The sequence below is a fragment of the Heterodontus francisci genome, chromosome 6 (genome assembly GCF_036365525.1).
Source record: "Heterodontus francisci isolate sHetFra1 chromosome 6, sHetFra1.hap1, whole genome shotgun sequence".
NCBI classification, from domain to species: Eukaryota; Metazoa; Chordata; class Chondrichthyes; order Heterodontiformes; family Heterodontidae; genus Heterodontus; species Heterodontus francisci.
Window position 1 is genome coordinate 41,073,899 of NC_090376.1, and position 22,693 is coordinate 41,096,591.

A 22,693-nucleotide genomic window follows, 5' to 3' on the forward strand; every position below is an offset into this window, starting at 1 on the left:
AATGACATTTTATGTAGCTCTCCTTGGATTTACTCAAAAAACAAATTAAAGTGTGGATGAAAAAATGAATTGTTTCATTAGATACAAGCATTTAACAGTTCGCCCTAGACATAAATGATAATTGTAATTACAAATCTGCCTTTCATTCAATTTAGCACCTAATTACTTTAAAAGGCTTTCAGATCATGTTGGTTTGTTGTGTGGGAGAATGAATGTATCCATTATCTTACTTTAGACCAAATTAACAAAAATAGCATGAAAGCATTCAGGTACAATTGAGAAAATAACCTGTCTAATTCCCTATTTAATGGACTTGTTTCACTGACCTTCCCAAAATTATTATACAGCTATCAAACCTTTGGCAGATTTTTGTGAAATTGAATATCAGGAAGACTTGCATTTGTATAGCACTATTCCTCTGAAGAAGGAATTTTCCTCCACACAAGATCAGGGGGCAGGTTGTTCAACCTTGCCCGTCTAAGAGCGAAGTCCAAAGTACGGAAAGTCCTCATCAGAGAACTCCTCTTTGCTGACGATGCTGCTTTAACATCTCACACTGAAGAATGCCTGCAGAGTCTCATCGACAGGTTTGCGTCTGCCTGCAATGAATTTGGCCTAACCATCAGCCTCAAGAAAACGAACATCATGGGGCAGGATGTCAGAAATGCTCCATCCATCAATATTGGCGACCACGCTCTGGAAGTGGTTCAAGAGTTCACCTACCTAGGCTCAACTATCACCAGTAACCTGTCTCTAGATGCAGAAATCAACAAGCGCATGGGTAAGGCTTCCACTGCTATGTCCAGACTGGCCAAGAGAGTGTGGGAAAATGGCGCACTGACACGGAACACAAAAGTCCGAGTGTATCAGGCCTGTGTCCTCAGTACCTTGCTCTACGGCAGCGAGGCCTGGACAACGTATGCCAGCCAAGAGCGACGTCTCAATTCATTCCATCTTCGCTGCCTTCGGAGAATACTTGGCATCAGGTGGCAGGACTATATCTCCAACACAGAAGTCCTTGAAGCGGCCAACACCCCCAGCTTATACACACTACTGAGTCAGCGGCGCTTGAGATGGCTTGGCCATGTGAGCCGCATGGAAGATGGCAGGATCCCCAAAGACACATTGTACAGCGAGCTCGCCACTGGTATCAGACCCACCGGCCGTCCATGTCTCCGTTATAAAGACGTCTGCAAACGCGACATGAAATCGTGTGACATTGATCACAAGTCGTGGGAGTCAGTTGCCAGCATTCGCCAGAGCTGGCGGGCAGCCATAAAGACAGGGCTAAATTGTGGCGAGTCGAAGAGACTTAGTAGTTGGCAGGAAAAAAGACAGAGGCGCAAGGGGAGAGCCAACTGTGCAACAGCCCCAACAAACAAATTTCTCTGCAGCACCTGTGGAAGAGCCTGTCACTCCAGAATTGGCCTTTATAGCCACTCCAGGCGCTGCTTCACAAACCACTGACCACCTCCAGGCGCATATCCATTGTCTCTCGAGATAAGGAGGCCCAAAAGAATTGTGTGAAGGACTTTCAGTCACCCAAATGTCTCCAAGCCTCTGACAGAATGAACTACTTTGGGAATGCAGAGGAGGATCAGGGGCAGTTATCCTCAATAATTTCATTATTAAAATCTGGCTTGGGTTCGATCAAGGCTGTAATAGAGGTTTGGGTGATCAGAGTTATCAACTGTGATAGGTGCCAGGCTGTGGAATAACAGCAAGGTTCAGTATCTACCAAAACTCGCTTTCATAGCCACAGCTCCTTCCTGAGCAGTCTCTGGCTCCGACTTATTCCACGTGGATTCTAACTGAAATTCCACCCTTCGTGTTTCAGATATCTCTAGACATTCAGCATTAACACTGTTCTCACTACATCCTGAAATCTACAATCAACGCCATACGCTGCCACATGTACATTCTCAACCTCTCTCTTCAGCAGCACCAACTCACACTATCTCACAGCTGTCCTGCTCCAGTTTCATTTCATCCTTCATCTCATCTGACGCTTTAACAAAAAAACTTATTTTTCCTTTCAGGTGTGAAGAATCACAAAGCTTCAGCAACTCATGGGTAGCAACGCCCCTCTGGATTTTTCTTTCCCTTTACTTCCCTCAGACCCCATCCCTTCTTCAAATTTCACTCCTTGTCGTGTACTCACAATACCTTCTAACCTTACGCTCTCTGACCCTGAATGATCTGTCCTTAGCTTCATCCCCTTACACCGGCACCTCAATCAATTTCGAGCTTGCGTAACATTGAGCTCTTCCTCTGTGGGCTTGCCCTCCGCACCCACCTCTTTGGCCTGGAGTCCTCCCACCACACAGCAGACCCTTTTACTCACATCCAATATTCTCCTCCCACCTGGACCCCTCCCTCTGGCCTTTTTACCCTCTCTTGATCTTTTCATTAAGAGCTGCCAGTGTGACATCAGCCATCGGAATTTCTCTGCTGCCCTCACTCACTCTAAACTGTCTGCAACTGAACATACTGCACTCCATTCTCTCAAGTCCAACATCATCGACAAACCTGCTGACAAAGGTGGTGCTATTGTGTGGTGAACTAACCTCGACCTTTGGAGTTCTTCCTTCCATGGCCACAAACCTGATAGCAGGCTGTTCAGGGTTGTGGGACTACTACCTCCTTCTCAAAATCCACAAACAGGACTGCCTGATAGACCTAACATTTCAGCCCATTCCTGCCCCACTGAACTGATTTCTTCCTATCTCGACTCTTTTTTACGCCCCATATCCAGTCTCTTCTCATCCACATCCACGACTTTTCTGATGCCCTCTGACACTTTAACAGTTTCCAATTTCCTGGCCCTGACAGCCTCCTCTTCACCATGGCTGTCCAATCTCTCTGTATTTCTCCATCCCAACAGGATGGTGTGAGGGCTCGGAGGGCTCTCTGCATCATCCTTGACCAGAGGCCCAACTGGTGTCCATTCCCACCACCCTCCTTCACCGGGCTCAACTTGTCCTCACATTGAACAACTTCTCCTTTAACTCCACTCACTTCCTCCAAATAAAAGGTGTTGCTCTGGGTTCCTGCAAGGGTCCTAGCTATGCCTGCTTTTTTGTGGTATATGTGTAACATTTCTTGTTCCAGTCCTATTCAGGGCCCCTCCCTCATCTCTTTTTCCAGTACATTCAGGATTGTATCGGTGGCGTTTCCTACTCTTGCCATAAAAAGTGTTATGAAAACCCCACATGCCAAATGGGAAATAGTAATTTCATCGATTGGAACTTTGTTTGAGACTTTTACTGGAAATTGTTACAAATAACTTCTTAAAAAGAACAGCTAGCAGCCAAGATGGACATGAACATTTGCATTTGAAATACCAAAGGATTAGACTGGAGACAAAGGTAATTGACTCAGATTAGCTAGAACAATGGGGTGGTCTCTGATTCAATTACCTGAGATAACCTTGTCAATGTGGTCAAGAGCAATCAACACCCAATGACTCTGAAAGAGCCATCCCACCACCAAGTATGTCTGCACAGCCTGAGGGGAGAGCCTTGAATTTCAGAGAAAATTCCGAAAGAACCTCATCAAAACACAAAGAGATGGTCATGTCATGTGACCACCTGTGCAACTCTGGGAGATTGTGAGTTGTGACTCAAAAGGCAGACTGTAACTGGAAGCGAGCAAGGGAACAGCTCTCTCTCTTTCTTCCTCTCTCCAGTAGAGATCCAGAGAAGCCTCAAGCTGCAGCTGATGAAGCCACGTCTACAGACTCCTACAACCAACAACGGGGTTATAAGCAAGTCTGTATTCGTGCACATGGCCCAGCGAGGACTACTGAACTGTATTTAAATTTCATTTAATACAAACTCTACTCCAACCATCCAGCTCTGTTTTTTCTTCTCTAATCTATTTGTGTGTGTGTGTGTGTGTGTGTGTGTGTGTGTGTCTCTTGTGAGAATGTGGGCCTGGATGTGGATCGTATTTTAGTAATTTTAACCGGTTTTGAGTGATAAGGATAATAAACTTACATCTTTCTTGTTTAAAGTCAAGAAAATCTGTCTTGATTGGTTCATTTGCAATTATATTAGAGGAACAGGAGCAAGTGCTCACTGAAGTGGTAAGCTCAATCACTTTGTAAAAAAAGGATAAACCCTGGTGCGGTCAAACCAGAGAAGGGGCGAAAGGAGAGCCCAAGACTCCTTCCTCACCTGGTCGTAACAAAAGGAAAACTTCATAAGTTTTGTTTCCAATTTCCACCCTTCTCTCACCTTCATGTGGTCCATCTCCAACTCTTCTCTCCCCTTCCTTAACTTCTCTGTCTCCATTTCTGAGTATAGGCTACCAATGATAATTCACCATAAGCCCACTGGTTCCCATAGATACCTCAATTGCACTTCCTCACACCCTGCTTCCTCTAAGGAATCCATTCCATTCACCCAGTTTCTCTACCTCCATCGCACCTGTTCTGATGATGCAACCTTCCATACCAGCATGTCTGATATGTCTTGCCTTTTCCTCAACCGAGGATACCTCCCCACTGTGGTTGACACAGCCCTTGACCAAGTCTCTCCCATTTCCCGCACTTCTGCTCTCACCCCTTCCCCTCCCTCCCAGAACCATGATAGAGTTCCCCTTATCCTCACCTTCGACCCCACCAGTCTCCATATTCAATGGATCATCCTCTGCCATTTCCACCACCTCCAGCATGATGCCACCACAAAATACACCTTCCCTTCCCCAACTTTCCAGCATTCCATAGGGACTGTTCCCTCTGTGACACCCTAGTCCACTCCTCAATCACCCCCAACACTCCCTCCCCTTCCCATCGTACTGCTCCATGTAAGCCCAGGGGATGCAGCACCTGCTCTTTGACTCACTATCCAAGGCCCCAAACATTCCTTCCAGGTGAAACAGTGATTTACATGCACCGCTTTCAATTTAATCTAATGTATTTGCTGCTCACAATGTGGTCTTCTCTACATTGAGAAACCAAATGCAGATTGGTGACGACTTTGCAGAACACCTCCATTCAGCGCACAAGCATAACCCTGAACTTCCTGTCACCCTTCATTTTAATTCTCTACCTCACTCTCATGCTGACCTCAGCCTCCTGCAGTGTTCCAATAAAGCTCAACACAAGCTCCAGGGAGAGCACCTCATCTTCCGGACTTAAGATTGAACTCAATGATTTCAGACCATAATCTCTACCCCCATTTTGTTTTCTTTTTCTTTACAAGTTTCAGTTTTAGTCTCATTTTTCCCATGTTTTTGCTTTCGGACGGCAGCTGTTCACTATTCTGCTATTCATACCTCCTCTAAACACATCTTTTGTTTCTTTACTTGTCCCATTACCACTCCCTTTGGCCCTGCAGCACCATCTCTTTTGTCATTTAATTTCTCCTGCCCTCCTCCCTATCCCAGACCTTTCCTTTTGTTTTACTTCCCACCCGCTCCCCCCCTTTCACTTGCTTAAAACCTATTACATTTCTAACTTTTCCCAGTTCTGATGAAAGGTCATCGATCTGAAACATTTACTCTGTTTCTCTCTCCACAGAAGCTGACTGGCCTGCTGAGTATTTCCAGCATTTTTTGTTCTCATTTATTATAGCATGGTTCAGTCCTGCTCGCTGAAATTGCTCCCAAATACTCTGTAGCTCGGGGTCAGCTTCAAATTCTTCAAACACTATCAAATCCTCCTTTTCTTTACTGACCATATCTACATGGCAAAACAGTCTGCAACATTATTCTGTTTCAAGATCCAAAGATCCACTAATGAAACTCATGGCATTCAGCAAACTGATTGAGAATTCAATTTTGGCTTCGTAAGTAACTAGATTTTTCCTGACCAGAATCTTCCGACAGCGGCCTTTGAAAAGCTTCAAAAATGACTGGATCCATTGGATTAAGCTCAGAAGATTCTTTTGAAGACAAACAAATTTCACATGCGTTAGGCAAGGAATTTCAAGATGTAGAGAACAGTTATCCATAACGATTAACATGCTTTTGTCTTGAAGTTGAAATTTTCTGTCCAAAGATCATAGAAGTCATCCAGGCTCACTGATTAAAACAATAAATGTTCAAGTATTAAACAATAATGAAACATTTTGGCCATTCACTTTTACCGAAGAACAGAAGACAAAGTTTCTCAAACCTTTCCATATCGGTACCCAAAAGAAAAGTCATGTGCGCTTGGTTCGCTTCCCATCAATGCACTTGCTCTCATGAAAGGCGAGAGTCCACCCAGCTGAAGGTTCCAGAAAGTCCCGCTCCATCCTGGTTGAACACATCACAAGGCCAGCACTTTGGAGGTAGCGCAGCCAGAATTGAGGAAAACAATGAATTTGTCATTTCAGGGGTCACTTCATTGGCTTCCCTGACCATATTCTCATGAATTATAGCATAAATGATTTTTCATTTCTTGATCCATCCCCAGATGACTTTTGGGAGAGATAACTAAGTTCGATTTCTTCTGCTATTTTGACAGCTTTTCTCAAAATAGCTGTTCCAAAATTCCGCAGACATTTTTAGCGTACATTTGCCTTGAACCATTCAATAGGTTCTGCTCCAGTGTCCGAGTTTAGAAGTGTCCACAAGTTTCATGTCACTTCTGAAAGTTCTGCTTCTGAATCGTTTCAAAACAAAATTCCTTCGTGCCTGGCTGATAGCGTCCAGAATGAAACAATGGGCTCAATTTTCACTTTGGGGGCACGAAATGGCAGCCTGGACTGTTTCCAGACCCGAACCTGCCTCTTGGGTGGTTGTGGTGGGGGGGTGCGGGGCGGGGGGGTGGTGGCAGGGGAGGGAACAGTCACTTGTTGGAATATTGACCGGGTCACCCCTTAATTGGCATGGAAAAGGATTCACTATCCAACTAAGGGCAGCATGCGGACTCTTGAAGCTGGAGGGCCAATCAGAGGCCTTCCAGCTTCAAAGAAGCACCCAGCTGCAATAAAAGGTAAGTAACTGAGCGTGCACTTCAACATGAAAATAAAAATTTTTTTAAAAAATACAAAAAACAGCCAAGACACTTGTTACAACCAGGTGAGAAAGGTGTCTAGGGGTCCCGACCTCAACGGGACTCAAAAATCCTGCTCCATATCTTTTTGCTAATTCAATTTGTAACTTTGACTTTTTCTCCAGAGCAGTGATATTTTCATACTTGTGGGTATGAAGAGACGAGTAGGAGAATTGGCACCTCCACATAAAAAATGTCAGCCAGTCGTAAAAGGCTTTAATTCACACCAGCAGAGAACTCAACAACCTGCCTCCACAAGCATATAAAGGTTGCTCTGAACAAGGAAATAAACCCAGGCAGATGTCGAAACAAATACTGTCCAAAGAGGCAAAGAGGACAATTACATTAATCCACAAATCCAATAATCCCATGAAAATCAACATTTTTTTTCTCATCTACTATACCTTCTTGTACAGCTCAAGAGGTATAAGCTACAAAATAGAAAAGAGAAGGAAACTTCCCACTTCCCTGCCATTGGACAATTCAGAGACACAAAATATTGTTATTCAACAATCAAAAAACTGTCAAACACTTAAAGCAGCAAAACCCAGGTCCAGAAATTTTAAAAAAAATTAATGGAATGTAGCAATCGTTGGCAAGGCCACCATTTGTTGCCCATCCCTACTTGCCCTTGAGAAGATGGTGGTGAGCCGTCTTCTTAAACCGCTACAGTCCATATGGTGCAGGTACAACTACAGTGCTGTTGGAGCAGGAGTTCCAAGTTTTTGACCCAGCAACAGCGAAGGAACGGTGATATACTTTCAAGTCAGGATGGTGTGTGGCTTGGAGGGCAACTTGCAGGTGACTGTATTCCCATGCACTTGCTGACCTTCTTCCAGGTAGTAGAAGTTGTGAATTTGGAAGATACTGTCGAAGAAGCATTGGCTAGTTGCTGCAGTGCATCCCGTACATGGTCCACACGGCAGACAAGGTTCGCCGGTCGTGGAGGGAGTGAATGTTTAAGTTGGTGGATGAGGTGTCAATCAAGAGGACTGCTTTGTCCTGGATGATGCAGAGCTTCTTGAGCCTGTTCTTGGTGTTGCATTCACCCAGGCAAGTGGAGAGTATTCCATCTGTCATGGGAGAGTTTTTTTTCTCTGTTTTTAAAAACTAAAAGGGGGGGGGGGGGGGGTTTGTGTGCTTTTGAGACAGAGAGAAGTTTTTATTTTCTCTGGGAATAGTGCGTGCGAGCTGCAAGCCTGTTCCTAGGCAACAGCAAGAGAGATGAGGCCACATGCCATATTGTATCAGTTTCACTGTGTGTAAAGACTGGCTAGAATTGGTTTGATCTGGCAGACCAGTGAAGCATGCTCTCCTTGAAGGAAGGATTTGTCTCTCATAGCAGAAAATTTACATTGGCCTACAGGCTATCTTTCACCTAAAGAGGAAAAGACCCCTGGGAAGGAATCTTTGCATTGTTGGAGGTAGCAAATTCCTTTTTAATCCCATCTCCAAGACGTCTCTGCCTCAAGAGTGACATCTGTTGTCTTTGTGTTTCTTTAATAATATGCTGTGATCTGTGGAGTAATGGGACTGAATTGACAGTGCATTACTCCCATCTCAGTTGTAACTCATCACACTCCTGACTTGGGCTTTGTATATGGTAGAAAGGCTTTGGGGAGTGAGGAAGTGAGTTACCAGCTCTGGAATGCCCAGCCTCTGAGCTGTTCTTGTAGCCATATTATTTATATGGCCTGTTCAATTAAGCCTCTGGTCAATGGTAACCCTCAAGATATTGATGGTGGGTGTTCAGCAATGGTAATGCCATTGAATATCAAGGGGAGGTGGTTAGATTCTCTCTTGTTGGAGATGGTCATTGCCTGGCACTTGTGTGGCGCGAATGTGACTTGCCATTTATCAGCCCAAGTGTGAATGTTTCCCAGGTCTTGCTGCATGCAGACACGGACTGCTTCAGCATCTGAGGAGTTGCGAATGGTACTGAACTTCAGACAATCATCAGCGAACATCCCCACTTCTGACCTTATGATGGAGGGATGTTGATGAAGCAGCTGAAGATGGTTGGGCCTAGGACACTACCCTGAAGAACAACAGCAGCGATGTCCTGGGGCTGAGATGATTGGCATCCAACGACCACAACTATCTTCCTTTGTGCTAGGTATAACGCTAACCAGTGGAGAGATTTCCCCCGATGCCCACTGACTTGAATTTTACTCGGGCCCCTTGATGCCACACATAGAAAATAGGAGCAGGAGAAGGCCATTCGAGCCTGCTCTGCCATTCATTATGATCATGGCTGATCATCCACCTCAGTTCCCACTTTCCCCCCATATCCTTTGATCCCTTTCGCCCCAAGAGCTATATCTAACTCCTCCTTGAAAACATACAATGTTTTTGCCTCAACTGCTTTCTGTGGTAGTGAATTCCGCAGGCTCACCACTCTCTGGGTGAAGAAATTTCTCCTCATCTCAGTCCTGAAAGGCTTAACCCATATCCTTAGACTATGACCCCTGGTTCTGGACTCTCCCACCATCGGGAACATCCTTCCTGCATCTACCCTGTTGGAATTTTATAGGTTTCTATGAGATCCCCCCTCACTCTTCTGAACTTCAGTGAATATAATCCTAACCGACTCAATCTCTCCTCATATGTCAGTCCCTCCATCCCAGGAATCAGTCTCGTAAACCTTCGCTGCACTCCCTCTATAGCAAGAACATCCTTCCTCAGATAAGGAGACCAAAACTGCACACAATATTCCAGGTTTGGCCTCACCAAGGCCCTGTATAATTGCAGCAAGACATCCCTGCTCCTGTACTCGAATCCTCTCGCTATGAAGGCCAACATTTGCCTTTTTTATTATCTGTTGCACCTGCATGCTTACCTTCAGTGACTGGTGTACGAGAACCCCCAGGTCTCGCTGCATATTCCCCTCTCTCAGTTTATAGCCATTCAGATAATAGTCTGCCTTCCTGTTTTTGCTATCAAAGTGTATAACCTCACATTTATCCACATTATACTGCATCTGCCATGCATTAGCCCACTCACTCAACTTGTCCAAATCACCCTGAAGCCTCTCTGCATCCTCCTTACAACTCAGCCTCCCACCCAGTTTTGTGTCATCTGCAAATTTGGAAATATTACATTTGATTCCCTCATCTAAATCATTTATATTGTGAATAGCTGGGGTTCCAGCACCGATCCCTGTGGTACCCCACTAGTCATTGCCTGCCATTCAGAAAAAGACTCATTTATCCCTACTCTTTGTTTCCTGTCCACCAACCAATTTTCTATCCATCGCAATACACTACCCCCAATCCTATGCGCTTTAATTTTACACGCTAATCTCTTACGTGGGACTTTATCGAAAGCCTTCTGAAAGTCCAAATAAACCACATCCACTGGCTCCCCCTCATCAACTCTACTAGTTGCATCCTCGAAGAATTCTAGTAGATTTGTCAAGCATGATTACCCTTTCGTAAATCCATGCTGATTCTGCCCGATTCTACAACTGTTCTCTAAGTGCTCTGCTATAAAACCTTTGATAATGGACTCTAGAATTTTCCCCACTACCGACGTCAGGCTGACTGGTCTATAATTCCCTGCTTTCTCTCTACCTCCCTTTTTAAATAGTGGGGTTACATTAGCTACCCTCCAATCTGTAGGAACTGTTCCAGAGTCTATAGAATCTTGGAAGATGACCATCAATGCCTCCACTATTTCTAGGGCCACTTCCTTAAGTACTCTGGGATGCATACCATCATGCCCTGGGGATTTATCGGCCTTCAATCCCATAAATTTCCCCAATACCATTTCTCTACTAATACTGATTTCATTTCTTTCAGTTCCTCTCTCTCACTAAGCCCTGTGTTCCCCAACATTTCTCATATGATACTTGTGTCCTCCTTTGTGAAGTCAGAACCAAAATATGCATTTAGTTGGTCAGCCATTTCTTTGTTCCCCATAATAAATTCCCCTGTTTCTGACTGTAAGGGACCTACATTTGTCTTTGCCAATCTTTTTCTCTTCACATACCTATAGAAATTTTTACAGTCAGTTTTTATGTTCCCCGCAAGCTTGCTCGCATACTCTATTTTCCCCTTCTTAATCAATCCCTTGGTCCTCCTTTGCTGAATTCTAAATTGCTCCCAATTCTCAGGTCTGTTGTTTTTTCTGGCGAATTTGTATGCCTCTTCCTTGGATCTAATGCTGTCTCTAATTTCCCTTGTAGGCCATGGTTTGGCTACCTTTCCCATTTTACCTTTGCACCAGACAGGAATAAACAATTGTTGCAGTTCATCCATGCGCTCTTTGAATATTTGCCATTGCCTATCCACCGTCATCCCTTTAAGTAACATTTCCCAATCCATCTTAGCCAACTCACGCCTCATACCTTCGTAGTTTCCTTTATTAAGATTCAGGACCCTAGTCTCAGAATCAACCACATCACTCTCCATCTTGATAAAGAAATCTAGCATATTATGGTCGCTCATCCCCAAGGGGTCTCACACCACTAGATTGTCAATTATTCCTCTCATTACACAATACCCAGTCTAGGATGGCCTGTTCTCTCGTTGGTTCCTCAACGTATTGGTCCAGAAAACCATCCCGTCTACACTCCATGAACTCCTCCTCTACGGTATTGTAACTAATTTGATTTGCCCAATCTATATGCAGATTCATGTCACCCATAATTACAGATGTTCCTTTATCGCATGCGGCTCCAATTTCCTGTTTAATGCCATTCCCAACATCGCCACTACAGTTTGGGGGTCTATATACAACCCCCATTAATGTTTTTTGCCCCTTCGTGTTTCTCAGCTCTACCCATACAGATTCCACATCGTTCCTTAGTATTGCGTTAATTTCCTCTTTAACCATCTATGCAACTCCACCACCTTTTACTTTTTGTCTGTCCTTCCTAAATACTGAACACCCTTGGATGTTCATTTCCCATCCCTGGTCACCCTGCAGCCACGTCTCCGTAATCCCGACTATATCATACCCATTTACATCTATTTGCTCGATTAATTCATCCACGTTATTGCGAATGCTCCGCGCGTTAAGGCACAAAGCCTTAAGGCTTGTCTTTTTAACATTACTTGTCCCCTTCCCACTATTTTTCACTGTGGCCCTGTTTGATTCTGGCCCTTGATTTATCTGCCTATCACTTTTCTTATTCCCCTTACTGTCTTTTGTTCTAGTCTTTGATCCCCCCTTCTCTGACTCCGTGCAAAGGTTCCCATCCCCCTGCCATTTTAGTTTAAACCTTCCCCAACCACTCTAGCAACGACTCCCCCTAGGACATCAGTCCTGCTCCTGCCCAGGTGTAACCCGTCCAGTTTGTACTGGTCCCACCTCCCTCAGAACCGGTCCCAATGTCCCAGGAATCTAAAACCCTCCCCCTCACACCATCTTTTCAGCCACGTATTCCTCCGATATATCCTGCTATTTCTACTCTGACTAGCACGTGGCACTGGTAGTAATTCTGAGAGCGCTATCTTTGAGGTCCTACTTGTCAACTTACTTCCTAACTCCCTATATTCTGCTTTTAGGACCTCATCTTTTTTTTAACCTACATCGTTTGTACCAATGTGTACCACGACCACTGGCTGTTCACCCTCCCCTTTCAGAATGTCCTGTAACCGCTCTGAGAGATCCTTGACCTTAGCACCAGGGAGGCAACATACCATCCGGGAGTCTCTTTTGCGGCCACAGCAACGCCTATCTATTCCCCTTACAATTGTTTGGATCAAGACTGTAATGAGGTCTGGAGACAAGTGATCCTGGTAGAACTCAAACTCAACATCGATCAGCAGGTTATTGCTGTATAAGTGCTGTTTGACAGCACTATTGACAACACCTTCCATCACTTTGCTGATGATTGAGAGTAGACTGATGGGGCAGTAATTGGCTGGATTGGATTTATCCTGCTGTTTGTGACCGGGACATACCTGGGCAATTTTCCACATTGTCAGGTACATGCCAATGCTGTAGCTGTACTGGAACTGCTTGATTGGGGGGCGCAGCTAGTTCTGGAGCACAAGTCTTCAGTCGTACAGCCGGGATATTGTCAGGGCCCATTGCCCTGGCCCACAGGAACTCAATGGCAGGCAAAGGTTTAAAACTTACTTGGGCCTCTTCCAGCAAGTTGATTCCTCCTATCATGTTGCCAGGCTGCAGGCAATATAGGAGTCACCACATTGAAGTAAAAATTGCATCGGAGTATCAGCAGGCCGTGACTTTTGAATCTTAAGTAGACACCCGTCTGCTTTTAGCGGGAGCCTCATCTAAGGCCTGAATCGCATTGTAAATCTTGTGGTGGTCGAGAATGCGGAGGCATGGTGGAGGCATTTATATATTTGGGATTTTAACCCCTTGCCCATGGTCATAGCCATGTCCAACTGTCCAAAGAACTCAGAGGACTCTTCAACACAGCACCTCTCAGAGGTTTCAGATGTCTCTTTACTTGAGAGGTTTCTACTTAGAAAGTCTAACTGCTTTTTGATTCAAATCCAATCATCTTCTTAAAGCTGGAAGTGAGTAGACTGGAGACGACCCGTGTTTTGGATAATAATCCCCTCGGATTATAAAAAGGCACGTCAGCCAAATACTAACAGAACTAATGCTTGAGACTATTTGAAAATTGTGCATCAAACTTTCTTTATGGCCAATTGACAGGGAGACTATAAAAATACACTTCACAACATTATTTAGGGTAGATTTTAACTGAATGTTAAATTCCTTAGGCATCATGACTTGAGTTTTAGAGTGACAACAACCAAAATAATTCAAGATAAGAAAAACTAACATTGGTTGCAAAGAATTTCAAATGTATTTATCAGCAAGTCCTGTTCAACCTACAAAACAACATATAAAGGAAGAAAGAACTTGCAGATATACAGCATTTTAATGTTCTCAAGACAGTCAGAAAAGCTTTACACAATGGACTACTTTTGAAGTGCAGTCACAGTTGTGTAGGCAACAGGGCAGTCAATTTGTGCACAGCAAGATCCCACTAATAGCAAATGAGTGAATGATCAGTTTGTTTTGAGTGGTGCTGGTCAAGAGGGAACTGTTGATCAGAAGATCAGAAGAATTCCTTAATCTGCTTAAAATGCTGCCAGGGAATGTTTTATGTCCACCTGAACTAAATGATGGGACCTCAATTTAATGTCTCATCTGAAAAAAGGGCACCTCCAAAAATAAAGCACTCCTGCAGTACTGCACTGAAATACCATCCTACATTAAGTTCAACTCCGTGGTGAGGCTTGAGCCCACAATCTTCAGATGCAAAAGCCGAGTAATACCAACTGAGCCAAGCTGTCATAGTTGCTCTGTTTTTTACAATTACCTGAAAAAGTGTTTAAATTCTTGTGCAGCTCAATAATAAAGTAAAATTAGTTGGGAAAAATAGTAAAGGTTTCTAAAACAATAAATAAAAATGTAAATAGAATGGGGTGATAGATAGCCAGAACAATGGTGTACAAGTGCACAAAGATTATGCAGAGGTTTTATAATGAACTTATCAGACCACAGTCAGAAGGACTGCATACATTTTTTGCCACCATGCTTCAAAAGGAACAGATGTGCACAAAGGTGATAAAAGAGAAAAGTAACAAGAACAATTTCCCCATTAAGAGGATGAGCTAGGAGGAGAAAGTGCCAGAGGAGTAGCAGGACAAGCCAACGTGTGATCCTCTCATAAGAGTGGGATCTTCACTTTTCACCCCAAAAGCATTCACATTTGGCAAGTCATCTTGCATCATTTCAGTTACCTACTACACGATCCATCACTAAATATTTCTCTTTCCCTTCTATTTCTGCTTTCCAGAGGCACCATGTTCATTCTTCACCACTTCTATTTCCAGTTGCCCTTCCCCGAGGACTTATCTGCGCAACTGCAGCAAATACGCCAGCTGTCTGTTACATCCGCAGACACTGCTGTCCAAACCCTCAAGTATGTAAGACAGCAATACCATGAACTTTCTTTGATCTAACAAGCTGTATTCGCTGTTCATGCTGTCATCCCTTCTACAATGGAGGCACGAAACACAGATTAGATGACACCTCCATTCTGTATGCAAATATAATCCTGATCTCCCTATGATGTGCCACAACTTGACCCTCCCATTCCGACTCTGACATCTTCATCCTTGGTTTCCTGTATTGTTCCAAAGAAGTTCAATGCAAGCATCAGGAACAGTACCTCATATTTCTCCTGAGAACTCTGCAGCTCTCTAATTTGTGAATTATCTTTAAAAACTTCTGACCTTAGCTTTATCCTCCATTTTCTTTACAGCAGGGAATGCTGACATTGGATGGAGCTGTTGGCGCCCAGGTCTGAAGAGTGGGAGGAGAGTTTGATGTTCTAGCTGTAGGCCTTTTGTCAGAACATATTGCCGCTGAAGGGATCACCATGCTTTGTTTTTGTCTTTCAGGATGGCAGAGACAATATGCTTAACTAGCACATTCCATTTCCACTTTAGACCCCTTATATTTGCAGCTTGTTTCTCCAATTTGGCCCCTTTTGCTGTGCGTCTCTCCCAAGTTTTTTCATCAAATAACTACTTGCAAATTCTTTTGTTCTTTTACCATCTTTCTCACTGAAGACTTATTGTATCATCTAATAATTTTCTACCTAGCAATTGGCAGTTCCCTCAACCCATTAATGCCTTCTCCATGCTTGGGGTATGTTACTTTGCCTTCCCTTCTTTTTCCAATCTTTCGAAAACATGATACTGAGGACATGCTACATTGTTGAAGGTGCCATCTTTCAGATGAGATGTTAAATTGAGGTTGCATCTGCCCTCTCAGCTGGATGTAAAAGATCCCATGGCATTATTTGAAGCACAGCTGGAGAGTTCTCCCAGTGTCCTGGACAACATGCATATTTCAACCAACATCACTAAAATACATTCTCTGGTTATCTCATTGCTGTTTGTAGACCCTTGCTGTGCACTTTACAACAGTAACTAACTTCAAAAAGTACTTTTTGGACTATAAAGCGTTTTGGGATGTCCCAGGGTCATGAAGGATGCTATACATTGCCTGTTCTTTCTTTCTTTACTTGCTTAGCTTATTAGTTCTGATGAAAAGTTAACTTAACATTTCTCTTTGCAGACACTGACTAACCAGTTGTGTATTTACAGCATTTTCTGTTATTGTTATCGTGACTTTCTTTCGCCATTTAACTAGATATCTTGACTTAACTGTCAACTCCTGACTTAAATTACACACCCAGATGAGCTCTAATGCTTTTTCCTAATCATATTTTTCCCTTTCCTGCTGCTGTACAATCCACAAAACTGTGTTGTCCAGATTTGCATTACGAGCAGGTATCCAGGTTCCTTACAGTAAATGCATCTTTCAAGGCAACTTTATTGCACCCTTCCTCTATTTTGCACAGCTTAATTTCAGTGTGATACAGTTGTATCTCTGATATCGTACATAATTGCTGATCCTCCTTCACAATTCACCCCTCTTGAGCATCTTAACTGCATGTAGCCTCCTCTCAAACTACAATACCATTCCCTTGGTAACCATTTTTCGGCACAGGCTTGGAGGGCCGAATGGCCTGTTCCTGTGCTGTACTGTTCTTTGTTCATATAATGGTATGGAAGACAAAAGAATGCGACAGCAACATGGTGTTACATGAGAGGCAAGCTCCACAATATAGTGCCTTATATGTGATGGCTCAGGAAGCACGGAGATGAGGATGTCCTTTTGAACATTCAAACTTTTGGTATAACCAAGAAAGAAACTAGTTATCGCATTGTGCAAATATATGTTTTATCACCTTAGTGAAAGAGAAGCATCATAACATAAATTTGCAACCACCTCTTCTCCACCTTGACTTCCCACAACAGTACAATAAGTGAAAAGTTTCTGCATAATCTCAAACATTTGAAATACATTTGCCACAACAAATATATAAGATAGGAACTTCTCCAATGACTCTGAGTCATAAAGTTACAACCCCTGGTCTATGATGGGTTAGTCAGTCTCAGTGCAGGTAGCACTAGATTAGAGAGAAAACACCCAGGGTTCCAGCTCCTGATCTATCCAGCAACATTTGCTAAAGTGTGGCTCTTTGATATAGAACACAATCAGCCTCAGTTACAATGTCACCACAATTAGCCATTTAAGCCAGGTATCTAGCATTCATGGAACCACAGGTTAAGTGAATACCTTCAGAACAGGAGGAGAGAAAACCGGGGAGTAGAGGGAAGAAAAGTTATCTTTTTCTATATCACAAAGATTCAGGAAACTGGAATTAAATATCGTGAAAAACTGCTTCAGAGAAAAGGAAAGTCCCCATTATAGAAGCATTATTCAATAACTTACCTATAGACGCCTTCTGCTTTTCATTGCTGTCCGATGAAATCTGCAAAAATAGATTTTATGTACAAATACTGAAAGCAAACATAAGTGCACACATATTGTACAAGTGTTCTACAACATCAGTACTTATACTTTCATATTTAAATTAAAGTTGCAAGGAGTACATAGGTTTACAATATTAAAGGTGGAAGCAACTGTTAATTTTCCTACAAAATTACTTCTTTGTGTAATTCCAATATATAATATAGCATTCCCAATAAGGGCTTTAGCTGCAAAATCTTAAAAGTAGCATCCTGTATGCCATTATTGACATGCAACTTTTCACATCATCTTTACAACTTCTCTGAGGAAGACTGACAATAGCAATGGCAAATTTGAAGGCTGTTTTGTGAAGTTATGTTCAGTTCACTGAAATGGTAACATCCAACATATTTCACTTAAGATCTCCAACAACTGTTAAGGGACACTAGATGACCTTCACATTTGAATGGTTAGATTCAAATCCGAGAGATAACTGGGAATAATAAAATACAGAATTAAAGCATCCTTAGAACTATACTGCACTTAAAACCAAAGGAGCATTATAAATCGTCCCTATGTTATTTTTGCAAACATGGACACAGTTTTAGAATATAGAATGTTAAAAAAAATTAATTTCCAAAAATAGTGATAATTCTTTTAATCAACTTGACTGTAGATGACTATCATCAAACTAAAATAAAATTGCACTTCGCACGTCATTAAGACAAAATACTAAAGACAGAATTAACAAATCAAGAACAAATCAAAACTAACAATCTCAGCAATCAAGATTCTGTTTATTCAATGGATGCATGCCTCCACTCTTAGATGTTCTTCCCACTGTCATAGATTACTGATCTTTCCCACCCCAGTAAAGAGAAAAATGGCCTAAAATTCAGCTGTCACCATATGACATTTAGAAAAAGGGTTATCTTACTATAAAATAATCTTTCTGAACATCAACTAATTTTGTACAAAATGGTTAAATAAGAAAAAAATGGGTATTAGCAAATAACCATTCAAGAGAGAACTTTGAGGCACTAATGATAATATTGTACAAATAATGTTGTACAAATATATGCAAGAAAGCAATCTTTCTCTATGTAAGTTTGCTTCCACAACTATTAAGTACAGAATGCTCCAAGGGAAAATTTCATGAAAGCTCTCTTCTCCCTCCCCAACACAAAAACAAGAATAAGGAGTATACTGCTCAAATTGCTCCAGATAATTGCAACTCTGAAATTCTAGCTGAAGGTTTTAAAAAAGAGCAGGAAAACAAAAAAAAATGCACTACCATTCTTTTCAAGTGCAAAGGATGGAAGTTTACAATTAGTTAGTTTGAAAATTATACTAACTTAAGTATGTAAGCAAAACTTTCACAATTTAGTTTATAAGAGTAAGCTTATTATCCATTAGTTACCATCATACTTTAGTTATATTGATTCGTTATTACTATTCCACATCTAGAAATCTCTGTGGGCATGAAATGAGATTATACCTGTGATGATGTGCCATGTTCCTTTGCAGCTCCTGAGGCAATGCTGAAACCCAACACTAGAGTAACAAAAATAGAGCGATTAGGTTAGAAAAGGCATTTTGCTGTGCTGACAAAAAAAAACATTATTAGATTTACTAGAAAGACAATGATGGATAGCAGTACACTGACTATCAAACAAAAGTATTAACTGATTCTTAAAAGCACTAGAATAAAAGACAACATTTCATTTAAAAAGAGCCCGACAATGAAGGTTCAATTTGTGCAAACAAGTGATTTTTATGGACTGAAATCACCAAAGTCTTTTGCCATGCTTTACATTTTATTTCAATATAAACGCCTTCTAACTAGGGTTATGCAGTTCCATTTGGATAAGTTTTCAGAATAGTCTATTTATGATTGTTAGACTGCTGTGAAATCAATCAACTGTATGCAAAATATTAATAAAAGCAAAATACTGCGGATGCTGGAAATCTGAAATAAAAACAAGAAATGCTGGAACTACTCAGCAGGTCTGGCAGCATCTGTGAAAAGAGAAGCAGAGTTAACGTTTCGGGTCAGTGACCCTTCTTCGGAACTGACAAATATTAGAAAAGTCACAGGTTATAAGCAAGTGAGGTGGGGGTGGGGCAAGAGATAACAAAGGAGGTCTAGATTGGACCAGGCCACATAGCTGACCAAAAGGTCACAGAGCAAAGGCAAACAATATGTTAATGATGTGTTGAAAGACAAAGCATTAGTACAGATTAGGTGTTAATACATTGAATATTGAACAGCAGCAAGTGCAAACCTGAAAAAAAACAGTGGGTAAGCAAACTGAACAAATTAAGATGAAATGAAATAAATGCAAAAAAAAGATTGTAAAAAATGTAAAAAAGAATGTAAAAAAAAAGGAAGAAAAAATAACTAAAAATCAAAGTAAAATGGGGGGCTGTCATGCTCTGAAATTATTGAACTCAATGTTCAATCCGGCAGGCTGTAGTGTGCCTAATCGGTAGATGAGATGCTGTTCCTCGAGCTTGCGTTGATGTTCACTGGAACAATGCAGCAATCCCAGGACAGAGATGTGAGCATGAGAGCAGGGGGGAGTGTTGAAATGGCAAGCAATCGGAAGCTCAGGGTCCTGCTTGCGGACTGAGCGGAGATGTTCCGCAAAGCGGTCACCCAGTCTGCACTTGGTCTCCCCAATGTAGAGGAGACCACACTGTGAGCAGCGAATACAGTATACTACATTGAAAGAAGTACAAATAAATCTCTGCTTCACCTGAAAGGAGTGTTTGGGGCCTGGGATAGTGAGGAGAGAGGAGGCAAATGGACAGGTATTACACCTCCTGCGATTGCAGGGGAAGGTGCCATGGGACGGGGACGAGATGGTGGGTGTAATGGAGGAGTGGACCAGGGTGTCGCGGAGGGAATGATCCCTTCGGAATGCTGACAGGGGAAGGGAGGGGAAGATGCGACTGGTAGTGGCATCACGCTGGAGGTGGCGGAAATGGCGGAGGATGATCCTTGGGATATGGAGGCTGATGGGGTGAAAAGTGAGGACAAGGGGAACCCTGTCATGGTTCTGGGAGGGAGGGGCAGGGGTGAGGGTAGAGGTGCGGGGAATGGGCCGGACACGGTCGAGGGCCCTGTCAACCACAGTGGGGGGAAATCCTCGGTTGAGGAAAAAGGAGGTCATATCAAAAGCACCGTCATGGAAGGTAGCATCATCAGAGCAGGTGCGTCGGAGACGGAGAAACTGGGAGAATGGAATGGAGTCCTTACAGGAGGTAGGGTGTGAAGAAGTGTAGTCAAGGTAGCTGTGGGAGTCGGTGAGCTTATAATGGATATTAGTAGACAAACTATCCCCAGAGATGGAGACAGAGAAGTCGAGGAAGGGAAGGGAAGTGTCAGAGATGGACCATGTAAAGGTGAGAGAAGGGTGGAAATTGGAAGCAAAGTTGATAAAGTTTTCTAGTTCGGGGCGGGAGCAGGAAACGGCACCGATACAGTCATCAATGTACCTGAAAAAGAGTTGGGGGAGGGGGCCTGAGTAGGACTGGAACAAAGAATGCTCGACATATCCCACAAAAAGACAGGCATAACTAGGACCCATGCGGGTACCCATAGCGACACCTTTTACTTGAAGGAAGTGCATGGAGTTGAAGGAGAAGTTGTTCAATGTGAGAACAAGTTCAGCCAGGCGGAGGAGGGTGTTGGTGGATGGGGACTGGTTGGGCCTCTGTTCCAGGAAGAAGCGGAGAGCCCTCAAACCATCCTGGTGGGGGATGGAGGTGTAGAGCGATTGGACGTCCATAGTGAAGAGGAGGCGGTTGGGACCAGGAAACTGGAAATTGTCAAAATGACGTAGGGCGTCAGAAGAGTCACGGATGTAGGTGGGAAGAGACTGGACCAGCGGAGAAAAGATAGAGTCTAGATAGGAAGAAATAAGTTCAGTGGGGCAGGAGCAGGCTGACACAATGGGTCTGCCGGGACAGTCCCGTTTGTGGATTTTGGGAAGGAGGTAGAAGCGGGCTGTCTGGGGTTGTGGGACTATGAGGTTGGAAGCTGTAGAGGGAAGATCTCCAGAGGAGATGAGGTCAGTGACAGTCCTTTGGACGGTGGCTTGATGTTCGGTGGTGGGGTCATGGTCCAGAGGGAGGTAGGAAGAAGTGTCCGTGAATTGGCGTTGAGCTTCTGCAAGGTAGAGGTCGGTACGCCATACGACAACAGCACCACCCTTGTCTGCAGGTTTGATGACCATGTCGGGGTTAGACCTGAGAGAACGGAGTGCCTCAAGTTCAGAGGGGGACAGGTTAGAGTGAGTGAGGGGGGCAGAGAAATTGAGATGACCAATGTCTCGCCGACAGTTTTCAATGAAGAGATCAAGAGCAGGTAAGAGGCCAGGGGGAGGGGCCCAGGTAGAGTGAGAATGCTGGAGGCGGGTGAATGGGTCTGATGGAGTATAATGTAGGGAAGTGTGAAGTTGTTCACTTTGGTCGTAATAGAAAAGCAGAATTTTTTTAAAAGGTGTAAAACTTGTCAGTTTTGATGTTCAAAGAGACTTGGGTGTGCTTGTACAAGGAATGCAGAAAGTTAGCATACAGGTACAGCAAGCAATTAGGAAGGCAAATGGCACGTTGGCCTATATTGCAAGGAGATTGGAGTACAGGAATAAAGAAGTCTTACTAAAATTGCAAAGGGCTTTGGTGAGACCACACCTGGAGTACTGTAAGCAGTTTTGGTCTCCACATTTAAGAAAGGATATACTTACATTAGAGATGGTACAGCGAAGGTTCTCTAAATTGGTCCCTGGGTTGAGGAGATTGTCCTATGATGAGAGACAGAGTAAATTGGGCCTATGCTCTCTGGACTTTAGAAGAATGAGAGGCAATCTCATTGAAACTTACAAGATTCTGAAAGGGCTTGATAGGGAGACAAAGAGATTGTTTCCATTGGTCGGGGAATTTAAAACACAGAGGCACAGTCTCAGGATAAGGGGTCAATCATTTAGGACTGAGGTGTGGAGAAATTACTTCTTTGGATTCTTTGGAATTCTCTACCCCAAAGGATTGTCGATGCTCCATCGTTGAATACATTTAAGGCTGGGATAGACAGAATTTTGGTCTCTCAGGGAATCAAGGGATATGGCGAGTATGCGGGAAAGTGGAGTTGAAGTTTCCCTGTCTGTACAAGCTTAAACCCCTTAACTATTGCTTCCACAATACATGTCTTTAACCATTCAGGTTCTGCCACATTGATAGTTCTTATTTCTAGGGTGATAGTGGGCGATAAATTGTTTCTTAGCCCCTGCGAGGCATCTGGGATTTCCTCCTGTCCCTTGTTCTTGCTGATTTCTGAATCAAAATTGTTGGGTTTGATTAGTTTTGCATTTGGAACCTGATCATTTG

The 22,693-nt window shown here is 43.2% G+C and overlaps 1 protein-coding gene across 2 annotated transcripts in view; it reads right to left on the reverse strand.

Moving 5' to 3' along the window:
* The window catches only part of b3glcta (beta 3-glucosyltransferase a), a 281,226-nt gene that overhangs the window by 249,635 nt on the left and 8,898 nt on the right, over positions 1–22,693 (reverse strand). For both annotated transcript variants that reach the window (XM_068032825.1, XM_068032824.1), the window contains exons 2-3: positions 18,804–18,859; positions 17,288–17,327 (exon numbers count right to left, since the gene is read on the reverse strand). In XM_068032825.1, the coding sequence (XP_067888926.1) occupies positions 17,288–17,327; positions 18,804–18,859 (96 nt within the window). The remainder of the gene's footprint in view (positions 1–17,287; positions 17,328–18,803; positions 18,860–22,693) is intronic.